General features: G+C 44.3%; 1 protein-coding gene across 3 annotated transcripts; it reads left to right on the top strand.

Annotated features, from left to right (window-relative positions):
- Nucleotides 1-1,645: 1,645 nt before the first annotated feature.
- On the top strand, nucleotides 1,646-12,899 carry LOC139465363 (arylsulfatase B-like). Of its 3 annotated transcripts, none has more exons than XM_071247069.1 (9): nucleotides 1,646-1,792; nucleotides 2,884-3,017; nucleotides 3,662-3,821; nucleotides 6,881-6,993; nucleotides 8,856-8,972; nucleotides 9,110-9,232; nucleotides 10,097-10,226; nucleotides 11,348-11,501; nucleotides 12,027-12,899. In XM_071247069.1, exons 2-9 carry the CDS (start codon nucleotides 2,916-2,918, stop codon nucleotides 12,757-12,759), a joined length of 1,632 nt encoding a protein of 543 aa, XP_071103170.1. In that variant the 5' UTR covers nucleotides 1,646-1,792; nucleotides 2,884-2,915; the 3' UTR covers nucleotides 12,760-12,899. The 3 variants fall into 3 exon arrangements, with proteins under 3 accessions (XP_071103170.1, XP_071103171.1, XP_071103172.1); XM_071247070.1 differs by lacking the exon at nucleotides 1,646-1,792 and adding an exon at nucleotides 2,160-2,257; XM_071247071.1 differs by lacking the exon at nucleotides 1,646-1,792 and adding an exon at nucleotides 2,193-2,269.
- The last annotated feature ends 1,144 nt before the right edge of the window (nucleotides 12,900-14,043 follow it).

The raw sequence follows: 14,043 nt of genomic DNA, 5'->3' as shown, positions 1-14,043 counted from the left end.
CATGGTAAATAGAAGTTTCGTTGAAACCAATCATTCGTTTCATTAGCCAGGTGGTGCAGAGTCTAGGGCATGCATGCATGTGGTTAGATATACTTTATTTCCTAACCAGTAATGATATTTGTTTGTTGTTTAACGACGGCGCAATCGAACATATTCTAGCTATATGACGGTGGTCTGTAAATAATCAAGTCTGGACAAGACAATCCAGTGATTGACATCATGAGCATCGATTTACGCAATTGGGATACAATGACATGCATCAATCTATCAACATAGCTAACCACCTGCATTCATGGACCGCCCGCCCGGAGAGCGGAAGGTCTGGGGTTCGATCCCCGGCCGCGTCATACCAAAAGACTTTAAAAGAAGGTACTTGGTGTTACCCTGTCTGGCGCTCGGCATTAAGGGGCTAAAACAAGGACTGGTCGGCTCGGAGTCAGTATACTGTGTCTGAGTGGGGTATTCATGTTAAACTGCGGCATGGTATCTCAGTGAGCTAGCACCATAAAACGGCATCAGTCCGGACTAGTACAAGCAGCCACACACACACGTACATGCACGTCGCTATATAAGTGCAACAATCTTGGACGCGACGTTAAACCCAATTTCACCTCACCTCACCTGCATTCATGCCCTATACATCAATACTGGGTAGGATATAAAGTATATATCTAACCACCTGCATGCATGCCCTATGACCAATACTTTTGTTTGTTTATTGTTTAACGCTACACTCAGCAATAATCCAGCTATATGACGGCGGTCTGTAAACTGACCACCCGATCCCGTTAGTCGCCTCTTATGACAAGCATATATAACCACCTGCATGCCCCATACATCAATACTGGGTAGGATATATAGTATATATCTAACCACCTGCATGCGTGCCCTATGACCAATACTGGGTGGAATACAAAGCATATATAACCACCTGCATGCCCTATACATCAATACTGGGTAGGTTATAAAGTATTTCTAACCACATGCATGCATGCCCTATACACCAATACTGAGTGGAATATATAGCATATATAACCACCTGCATGCCATATACATCAATACTGGGTGGAATATAAAGTACTAGTATATCTAACCAAAGACGTAGATAGATATTGTATATACGTCTTTGATCTAACCATATATAGGATAGTTGCGCGATAAATCGCAAAGAACAATAAACAGCAAAACGTGGTTTATTTCACGATAAAACATTGTTCTATCATGACGTCATTTCTGGAGATTCGAACATTCCCTCGCAACCTGATTAAGCCGTAAATTGCAATTGGACGAGTTGTTCTCCTTTGATGTAGCTGGGCAACGTAGATAAACGCAATGCCAGAATGATGGCATCCAAAAGAGGAAGAGATATGACAATCGGTATTTGGAGAAAGGGTACAGATAATCGACGTGAAAATTGTGAGTATATCCGGGAAATACCAAACTTAATCCCCCTGTTCATAAAATACTTGTCCGACAGAGCTGAGGTCAAATTGTATTCAGGGAGTCATCATTAATTCGAAACGGGTAAATATAGTCTAAACCCATTGCTGACACACACAAATACATATGTGCATGTGACACATCATTACATCCATCAACAATAGGCTAGGAGCGTGACAGCGCTGGGACGTAACGGTCCCGTGATCGCCTACTTCTCGTCACGCGAACCTCGTTATACCGCTGGTTATCGACTCGGTATGTTTACTGCAGGGGTCGATTGTTATCAAGAGACAGTCACCAGCGCGTGAGCTTATAAAACCATTGTTCGTCTCCCTGGTCTGTGCAACACAGGGTAAGTAATGTCGGGATTCGACAAAGGACAAAATCTTATTATTCATGAACACCATGTGCGCTCATGATGTCATAGCTCGTGATAAAACTGCATTTAAATATATGTATATATGTTAGGTGTCACATGCTAATATTATCATGCGGAAATAATACAATATCTGTGTCGTGTGTGACCATTTAATTTTCTGTCTGTAAAAGAAAAAGATGCATTCAAACTTTATATGAGACTGTAATAAAACGTAGATCTGAAATGCATTTGCTTTTCGCATGCTACAGTTTCGATGAATTTGCACCCGAAAAATGAACTTCAACTAATCGATTTTATGTCCACTTCTACTGGTTTGAAGTTACATGAATTGAGAGTTATCTGCCCGTTGATGTTAGTAAACAAATAACAGACGCTGCACGTGCTAGAGGACACCAGCTGGTGTTAATGATTCATGCAGCCGTCAACACAGTATTGTCGGTAGGTTTATTGGTACGTGATTGACTAATAAAGCAAGTATGTTTCTTGGAGTCTGATCACTCCAGGGCTTTGTACATACATCTATATAAAAGAAGGGGGGCTGTGCTCCATGCTCGAGATGTTTTACTTTTAATTAGTGCTGTATGTGGCACTGATACATTATCTCCAGATAACTGGAGTTAATCATTAACTGCTCGACAGATAGATTACTGATGCACCTACATGATATATTTGGAGTTACCAAATAACAAATTAAAGGGGTGATTTGTCAACATGATACACTCCTTTCACTTTATGTCATATTTTATGTCATGTTCATCTGCCTCGGATGTTGCTGATCATCTGCCTCGGATGTTGCTGTTCTTCTGCCTCGGATTTTGCTGTTCATCTGCCTCGGATGTTGCTGTTCTTCGGACATGGATGTTGCTGTTCTTCTGCCTCGGATGTTGCTGTTCTTCGGACATGGATGTTGCTGTTCTTCGGACATGGATGTTGCTGTTCTTCGGACATAGATGTTGCTGTTCTTCTGCCTCGGATGTTGCTGTTCTTCGGACATGGATGTTGCTGTTCTTTTGATTCGGACGTTGCTGTTCTGATATGTGTTGATGTTCCCCCATGTGTTGCAGGGTGCAGGTTACAGCAGTGACACGCTGTCGGCATGGATCACCTCCTCTCCTTCCTCCTGCTGATGGCCTCGCTGTGCACAGCGACGACGGCGGCGACACGACCACACATCATCCTCATTGTAGCAGATGATCTGGTAATCCTGGCATGTTTCAATGCATTAGTTGGGCGTCCATTCGGTCAAAAAATACAAAATTGAAAAAAAGGACAAAAATACGCAATAAAGGTGAAATAGTACGAATAAAGAACTGAATGTTACAAATAATGGTCAAAATACAAAACAATGAGACGCAGGTTTAAAAAATACAAAGTTGAAATAAAGGTCGAAAGTACGCAATATTAATAGTGAAATGTTACGAAAAGACCTTATAAGAAAAGAAAGAACAATGTGTACGAAAGAACGTCGGTGAACACAAACGGACGTTGACAATATAGAACATCAGTGAGGATGAAAGGACGTTGACAATAAAGGACACCAGAAGGCGCTTCAATTTGTAAAACATTCCGAGTTTAATCGGCTTGTTCCGCCGTGTATATGATAACTGCATGCGTGCCGAGGTGCACAATGTATTATGTCGGCTTTACTGGAATAATTCAGGTGAAATATGGTGAAAAGTTGTCAAGAAAACACCCTCCAGTGCTCAGTACTAGCAAACATTCAAAGTATTCTGTCTTTGAATTGTTATTAATACTGACGTGTGTGACGCTAGAGATAATGTGTTCAATTTGTATGTATTTGTTTAGTGACGGGGTAACAGAGTCTGTTATTGATGTTTACAGGGTTACAACGATGTCAGCTTCCATGGGTCTGATCAGATACCCACCCCCAACATCGACAGCCTCGCCTACAACGGCATCATTCTCAACAACTACTATGTGTCTCCAATATGTACACCAACTAGAAGCGCGCTCATGACCGGCAGACACCCCATACACACAGGTGAGACAGACGCCCCATACACACAGGTGAGACAGACACCCCATACACACAGGTGAGACAGACACCCCATACACACAGGTGAGACAGACACCCCATACACACAGGTGAGACTGACACCACATACACACAAGTAAGACAGACACCCCATACACACAGGTGATACAGACACCCCATACACACAGGTGAGACAGACACCCCATACACACAGGTGAGACTGACACCACATACACACAAGTAAGACAGACACCCCATACACACAGGTGATACAGACACCCCATACACACAGGTGAGACAGACACCCCATACACACAGGTGAGACAGACACCCCATACACACAGGTGAGACAGACACCCCATACACACAGGTGAGACTGACACCACATACACACAAGTAAGACAGACACCCCATACACACAGGTGATACAGACACCCCATACACACAGGTGATACAGACACCCCATACACACAGGTGAGACAGACACCCCATACACACAGCTGAGACAGACACCTCATACACACAGGTGAGACAGACACCCCATACACACAGGTGACACACACCCCATACACACAGGTGAGACAGACACCCCATACACACAGGTGAGACAGACACCACATACACACAGGTGAGACAGACACCCCATACACACAGGTGACACACACCCCATACACACAGGTGATACAGGCACTCCATACACACAGGTGACACAGACACCACATACACACAGGTGACACAGACACCACATACACACAGGTGAGACAGACACCACATACACACAGGTAAGACAGACACCATACACACAGGTGAGACAGACACCCCATACACACAGGTGAGACAGACACCACATACACACAGGTGATACAGGCACTCCATACACACAGGTGACACAGACACCACATACACACAGGTGACACAGACACACCATACACACAGGTGACACAGACACCACATACACACAGGTGACACAGACACCACATACACACAGGTGGCACAGACACCACATACACACAGGTGAGACAGACACCACATACACACAGGTGACACACACCCCATACACACAGGTAAGACAGACACCCCATACACACAGGTAAGACAGACACCCCATACACACAGGTGAGACAGACACCACATACACACAGGTGACACAGACACCACATACACACAGGTGGCACAGACACTCCATACACACAGGTGAGACAGACACCACATACACACAGGTGATACACACAGGTAAGACAGACACCCCATACACACAGGTAAGACAGACACCCCATACACACAGGTGAGACAGACACCTCATACACACAGGTGAGACAGACACCTCATACACACAGGTGAGACAGACACCCCATACACACATGTAAGACAGACACCCCATACACACAGGTGAGACAGACACCCCATACACACAGGTGACAGACACCCCATACACACAGGTGAGACAGACACCCCATACACACAGGTGACACAGATACACCATACACACAGGTGAGACAGACACCATACACACAGGTGAGACAGACACCCCATACACACAGGTGATAAAGACACCCCATACACACAGGTGAGACAGACACCCCATACACACAGGTGAGACAGACGCCCCAAACACACAGGTGATACAGACACCCCATACACACAGGTGATACAGACACCACATACACACAGGTGAGACAGACACCCCATACACACAGGTGACACACACCCCATACACACAGGTGAGACAGACACCCCATACACACAGGTGAGATGGACACATGATACACACAGGTGAGACAGACACCCCCTACACACAGGTGATACAGACACCCCACACACACAGGTGAGACAGACACCATACACACAGGTGATAAAGACACCCCATACACACAGGTGAGACAGACGCCCCTCACACACAGGTGATACAGACACCCCCCACACACAGATGAGACAGACACCATACACACAGGTGATAAAGACACCCCATACACACATGTGAGACGGATGCCCCAAACACACAGGTGAGACAGACACCCCATACACACAGGTGAGACAGATACCCCAAACACACAGGTGAGACAGACACCCCATACACACAGGTGAGACAGACACCATACACACAGGTGATAAAGACACCCCATACACACAGGTGAGACAGACACCCCATACACACAGGTGAGACAGACCCCCCAAACACACAGGTGAGACACACACCCCATTCACACAGGTGAGACAGATGCCTCATACACACAGGTGACACAGACAACGCATACACACAGATGAGACACACACTCCATACACACAGGTGAGACAGACACCCCATACACACAGGTGAGACAGACACCCCATACACACAGGTGAGACACACACTCCATACACACAGGTGAGACAGGCACCCCATACACACAGGTGATAAAGACACCCCATACACACAGGTGAGTCAGACACCCCATACACACAGGTGAGACAGACGCCCCAAACACACAGGTGAGACAGACACCCCATTCACACAGGTGAGACAGACACCCCATACACACAGGTGAGACACACACTCCATACACACAGGTGAGACAGACACCCCATACACAAAAGGTGATACAGACACCCCATACACATAGGTGATATGGACACCCCCCACACACAGGTGAGACAGACACCACATACACACAGGTGATACAGACACCCCCCCACACACAGGTGATACAGACACCCCCCACACACAGGTGAGACAGACACCCCATACACACAGGTGAGACAGACACCCCATACACAAAGGTGAGACACACACTCCATACACACAGGTGAGACAGACAGCCCATACACACAGGTGATACAGACACCGCCCACACACAGGTGAGACAGATGCCCCATACACACAGGTGAGACAGACACCCCATACACACAGGTGAGACAGACACCCCCCACACACAGGTGAGACAGATGCCCCATACACACAGGTGAGACAGACACCCCATACACACAGGTGAGACTGACCTTATTCAGAGGTGAGACATCTGCAGTTAAGTCATTTATGTACTATGGTTATGTGAGACAACCAGACCCACACATGTCTTATGTCTCAGGTATGCAAAACGGAGTGATAGTCGGAGATTCACCATACGGACTTCCCCTCAATGAGACCATCATGCCTCAGTACTTCCAGGAGCTTGGATACAGACGACACATCGTTGGCAAGGTAGACATTCATTAATGCACTTTGTACTTGGAGTTTAACAAGATGTTTCTCTCACCAGAACGTACGTCTGAGCACAGTTCAGTACCACCTCCACGCTCCCCGCTTAACATGACAGTTGCTGATGGAAGAGTGCTGTCGCACAACTTACTTGTGACAAAATATTCTTTTTCTTGTTGTGTCTGTTCCTCACCAGACTCTTCAATCTGTAGATCATTGTTTCCATCTCTGATAGGTCAGAATGATCACACACAATCAGCATGTACTTGGAGTTCCTGTCTGTAGTCGTACAGCCACACACGTTGTGTCTCTATGTGGTTATCAGGAATAATCACGAAGGCCCATACCTAGTAAAGCATCTGCAGACATGTAGCGACCTTATGTAGTTGTCATGGATAGTCACTAAGTGAGTGAGTGAGTGAGTGAGTGAGTATGGTTTTACGTCGCTTTTAGCAATATTCCAGCAATATCACGGCGGGGGACACCAGAAATGGGCTTCACACATTGTACCCATGTCGGGAATCGAACCCGGGTCTTCGGCATGACCAGCGAACACTTTAACCACTAGGCTACCCGACCGCCCCTAGTCACTAAGGCCCATACCTAGTAAAGCATCTGCAGACATGTAGCGACCTTATGTAGTTATCATGGATAGTCACTAAGGCCCATACCTAGTAAAGCATCTGCAGACATGAAGCGACCTTATGTAGTTATCATGGATAGTCACTAAGGGCCATACCTAGTAAAGCATCTGCAGACATGTAGTGACCTTATGTAGTTATCATGGATAGTCACTAAGGCCCATACCTGGTAAAGCATCTGCAGACATGTGGCGCCCTTATGTAGTTATCATGGATAGTCACTAAGGCCCATACCTAGTAAAGCATCTGCAGACATGAAGCGACCTTATATAGTTATCATGGATAGTCACTAAGGGCCATACCTAGTAAAGCATCTGCAGACATGTAGTGACCTTATGTAGTTATCATGGATAGTCACGATGACCCATACCTGGTAAAGCATCTGCAGACATGTAGTGACCTTATGTAGTTATCATGGATAGTCACTAAGGCCCATACCTGGTAAAGCATCTGCAGACATGAAGCGACCTTATGTAGTTATCATGGATAGTCACGATGACCCATACCTGGTAAAGCATCTGCAGACATGTAGTGACCTTATGTAGTTATCATGGATAGTCACTAAGGCCCATACCTGGTAAAGCATCTGCAGACATGAAGCGACCTTATGTAGTTATCATGGATAGTCACGATGACCCATACCTGGTAAAGCATCTGCAGACATGTAGTGACCTTATGTAGTTATCATGGATAGTCACTAAGGCCCATACCTGGTAAAGCATCTGCAGACATGAAGCGACCTTATGTAGTTATCATGGATAGTCACTAAGGCCCATACCTGGTAAAGCATCTGCAGACATGTGGCGACCTTATGTAGTTATCATGGATAGTCACGAAGGCCCATACCTGGTAAAGCATCTGCAGACATGTAGCGACCTTATGTAGTTATCATGGATAGTCACTAAGGCCCATTCCTGGTAAAGCATCTGCAGACATGTGACGACCTTATGTAGTTATCACGAATAGTCACTAAGGGCCATACCTAGTAAAGCATCTGCAATATTATTTAATGTAAACTTTGAGAATTATGTTGTAAACCTCATTTGACAAATATTAATTTATCAATAAAAAATAATTATTTCTGTTGTGAATGTCTGTTCATTTGTAAATATTTTTACTGGTATTTGAATATTGTGTCCATGTTGACATCATAGTTTAATTAATTTATGCACGCTCTGGATTTACGTCCTGTTGTGTAGTTAATGTTTTCTCCTGTACTTCTAGTGGCACCTGGGCTTCTTTGCGAAGGAGTACACCCCCACGTACCGCGGCTTCGAGTCCCATCTGGGTTACTGGCTTGGTGCGGAGGACTACTTCGACCACACGGCTGAGGCAAGCATGGTGGGTCACACTGTCTCTCAGTGGCAGCATGGGGTTGTGTAGGACCAAGTCATGTGCCAGATAGGCAGCATTGGGTCAGGAGGGATGGGGGGATGGGTAGAGGAACCCATTTCAGTTATTATTGTATGTCTTCTCAGAAACAATGGGGGCTGGACTTCCGCCGGAACATGGAGGCTCTGCAGGACCAGTATGGGAACTACTCCACGGAGATCTTCACACAGGAGGCAGTCAGCATCATCCACAACCACAACCCAGCTGAGGTATGTCCGGACTAGGATAACCAGAAACCTCATCTACGGACAATATTTACATATTTACAGTCAGCATCATCCACAACCACAACCCAGCTGAGGTATGTCCGGACTAGGATAACCGGAAACCTCATCTACGGACAATATTTATTTGAAATGAAATAAGTACTACATGTATTGCTGATATCTCGAAGTCCAGATCCGGATAGAGAGTTTCAATTACGAATGGTGCAAAATACACACTTTTGTGTCCTCATCAGACAGCAACGATGTTTGTTTTACGATTCAATACCCGACAGCCAACATCAAAAGGGGCAGATATCATGTGATCATTGTGTTAATTAGGTAGAATACTACTACTAATACTACTACTTATAATAATAACAATATACCATAATAATAATAATAAGAAGAAGAAGAAGAAGATTTCATTAAAGTGTCACATGTTATACACATGATCTATCTGAATGTAGGCATGTGGTGTTGTCATGGTGCTGAACTAACGATTCCGCCACTTACACTAGAGTAACGCCTCACCCATAGAGGAACTGAATTGTAGTTGTCAAAAAAGAGGTTTAACAGTGTTTTGACTCAGGATGTTGAGATAAACATCTATCCCCTTCCTAACGTATCTCTAACTTGTTCTTTTCATCCCTCTCTCATTCTCCACCTCGTTTACACGCTCCAGTTTATGCCTGGAGTATTTTGCATAGGGTATTCCTGGTCAGTTAACAAGTGTTTCAGATATCCGGAAACTCATTTATCGAGACAATGTTGGAGAAAACACAAGTGTCCACATAAGGTTCAACTGTATATGACCCAGTTAAGGTATATTGTACACCAGTTATCACTTGTGTGTTTCTACCCTTGCAGCCCCTTCTACTGTACCTGCCTTATCAAGCAGTCCACAGCGGCAACCCGAACGCCTTCACACTCCAGGCGCCCAAGAAGTATGTGGATAGGTTCCCTCACATTGAGAACATCAGAAGGAGGCTACTTGCAGGTGAGAGACATCGGGCCTTGACTACACCTGCCTTCAGGGTTATTGTAGAATCATGTTATGTTGAAGCACTGTTTGAAGACCCCTTCATGTGCCACCTGTGGAGCAACGTCATTAAAACCACATCTTTTACTTCAATACAATACTTCTCCAAGGGCGGATCCAGCATTTTTAAAAGGGAGGGGTCCAAAAAATCAAAATTATCTCTCAGTCAATTTTACTGCCTACAGCATACTACAAAACAGGGGGCGGGGTCTAGACCTTCTGGATCCTCCCTCTGATTAGCCGATACTTCTCTGTGTGAAGATCTCAGGACATTGGAAGCGGCATCAGGGGAACTCTGAGCAAACTTTGACTGCCCTATCTACATGGGTGTGTTGTCTGGTCATTGACATGGGGTTATCATCCATAATCCCTACGTGTGTGTCTGGTGCCTGGCATGGTGTTATCACCCATAATCCCTACGTGTGTGTCTGGTCTCTGGCATGGTGTTATCACCCATAATCCCTACGTGTGTGTCTGATGTCTGGCATGGTGTTATCACCCATAATCCCTACGTGTGTGTCTGGTCTCTGGCATGGTGTTATCACCCATAATCCCTACGTGTGTGTCTGATGTCTGGCATGGTGTTATCACCCATAATCCCTACGTGTGTGTCTGGACTCTGGCATAGTGTTATCACCCATAATCCCTACCTGTGTGTCTGATGTCTGGCATGGTGTTATCACCCATAATCCCTACGTGTGTGTCTGGACTCTGGCATAGTGTTATCACCCATAATCCCTATGTGTGTGTCTGGTCTCTGGCATGGTGTTATCACCCATAATCCCTACGTGTGTGTCTGATGTCTGGCATGGTGTTATCACCCATAATCCCTACATGTGTGTCTGGTCTCTGGCATGGTGTTATCACCCATAATCCCTACATGTGTGTCTGGTCTCCTTTGCGAATGTATTAGACTAGTCAGGACTAATACCTATTGTTTACACTGAAATCTAAGATTGTTTATTTACAATTGTAATCTTGCAAGAACCACAGGGGATATCTATGACTCTGTCACCCAAGATGGTGTCAGCCATGATCCAAAGCTTTTCCCTGAGTTACAATGATTGTATTCCCACTAGGCATGATATCCGCACTGGACGATGGCATAGGGGAGGTGATGAAGGCTCTCGGAGACTCTGGTCTCCTCAACAACTCCATCATTGTGTTCACCACGGATAATGGTGGCCCGTCAAATGGCTTCGACTTTAACGCAGCCAGCAACTTCCCTCTCAGGTAACCCCGGCCCAGACAATAGACTCCTGGTGTTACTTAATCTTATCCTTAACAAAAGTAAGGTACTCTAGGGAGCAACCATTTAATGTTCAGGGAAGGGGGATCTTTTCTACAAATATAATCAAGACCCTGCTTTACTAAAAACAATTTACACATGCCTTGCATTGTAGGGGAAAAACCTCAACTCACTACGATTAATAATATGTATGTATTTATTCAATGTATGCATATAATTGTGGGGTTTACTTTAAATGTTAAGTCTCTTGTATGCAGACTGTATTACGTGTTCAAAGAATACAGATGTGTTTGTTATTTATTTAAACATTATATAATTGATCATCTGTTTATGTTGAAATTTTTTTAAGCTCCTAACATTGAAAACAAAAATACTGATCTCAAGGAAAATCTGGATTGTCTGGTCCACCATTATTTACAGACCACCATCATATAGCTAGAGTGCTGCTGATGCAGCATTAAACATTAAACAAACAAAGTTTTCATGATAAATTTTCTGTTTTCATGCAGAGGGGTGAAAGCCACACTTTGGGAGGGAGGAGTGCGAGGGGTGGGCGTCGTCCACAGCCCCCTGCTACAGAAGTCTGGCTACGTGTCGGAGCAGATGCTCCACGTCACCGACTGGCTCCCCACACTGTACCGAGCAGCCGGGGGCGATCCCCGCAAACTGAAACACCCTGATGGCTTTGACTCATGGGAAATGCTGTCGACCAATGGGAAGCCCGTTAGGACTGAAATGCTGCATAATATAGACCCGAGATCTCGTTTTGGCGGATTGAGAGTTGGCGAGTACAAACTGTTAACTGGTGACGTTGGGATGAACTGGGATGGGTGGTATCCACCGTGGCAGCTGACTTCAGACAACCTGTATTTCCATGTTGATAACTACACGAAAGGCGGATTCCCTCGTGAATACTCTGCAAGTCACGGTTATCTGCCAAATCAAAACAGCGGTAAATCACGTCGTAGCCAGTTTTCTCCAGTCACCGTTAACTGTGGTCCTAAACCTGCCAATGCCAGCACAAACTGTGACCCCACGAAGTCGCCGTGTTTGTTTCACATACCCTCTGACCCGTGTGAGTTCAACAACATCGCGGACGAGAGGAAGGACATTGTGATCCAGCTGCTCACCCGTCTTGAGCAGTACAGCTACACCATGGTTCCCCCCGGCAACAAGCCCTCGGACGACCGTGGCAACCCCTCGCATCACGGAGGGGTGTGGGACCCGTGGGTTAACTTGTAATACATGTCAGAAGGATGAAATGAAGCTTGTTTTTCAGGCTTTTTTTATAAAAAAAATGGTGATAGCATGTAGCCGTTTATATTTTTGGTATGAAAGAATGTGTTGTCCAGGTGGCAAGAATACACTCTTTTTTAAAAAAAACTGTCAATTGTGTGGGTTTTGTTTTTGTTTTTCATCCATCATTCAGGACAACATCAGTCGTATACATGACAATATCAGTCTTATTACACATGACAATATCAGTCTTATTACACATGACAATGTCAGTCTTATTACACATGACAATATCAATCTTATGATACATGACAATATCAATCTTATGATACATGACAATATCAATCTTATGATACATGACAATATCAGTCTGATTATACATGACAATATCAGTCTTATTATACATGACAATATCAATCTTATGATACATGACAATATCAGTCTGATTATACATGACAATATCAGTCTTATTATACATCATAATATCAGTCATATAATACATGACAATAATATTGTACATGACAGTATCAGTCATATACATGGCAATATCAGTCTTATTACATATGACAATATCAGTCTTATTATACATGACAATATCAGTCTTATTGTACATGGCAATATCAGTCTTATTGTACAGTATTTATTTACCTTGTAAACTGGCCCAGTCTGTGAAGCCAGTTCTCTAGATCTCCTGTCACATTCATTTGGTTTCTGTTTGTTTTCATCCCAGCTGCACAAATCAAATCAAAACAAATCTATTTTGTTTATTCAACCTATGTAAATTATTGGACATGGTTCTTGTTGTTGAATGCTATAAACCTACCAACTTACTGCTGATCAGGATGTTTGTGCACAGAGCCCTTGAGGACAAGAATCCTGTCTACACCAGTATCAGACAGTGTAAAAATTGTTTCCTGTGGCAGTCATATTGAAATTTTAATGGGAATAATTTTAGCTGATGATATATGGAAGTACTGAGATCGAAACAAACAGAAGATATTTGAGAATGGCGTCTGTTGCTTAAATGCACTACGTACCAGTTACCGTATTACTGGTAATCTAAGTGCCCTGCTCTAATAAGCACGCATGACCAACTTCAGACCAGTCTGTGAGTAATCATGGTAAGTGCCCCCTTCAAAGACTAAAAATAACATGCCAGTCCATATTTTCATGTGTATGTTACAGATATTTTTACAGAAAATAGCTGTGCAGAAGGGGTATTTAGAGTAATTGCCTAGTAACGTTTATCAAAAACAGTGTGAAATACAGCATGCAGAAATGGTTTATTAA

The sequence above is a fragment of the Haliotis cracherodii genome, unplaced genomic scaffold (genome assembly GCF_022045235.1).
Source record: "Haliotis cracherodii isolate W230 unplaced genomic scaffold, xgHalCrac1.p SCAF_18, whole genome shotgun sequence".
NCBI lineage: Eukaryota > Metazoa > Mollusca > Gastropoda > Lepetellida > Haliotidae > Haliotis > Haliotis cracherodii.
This window is presented reverse-complemented; position numbering and strand designations above follow the sequence as displayed.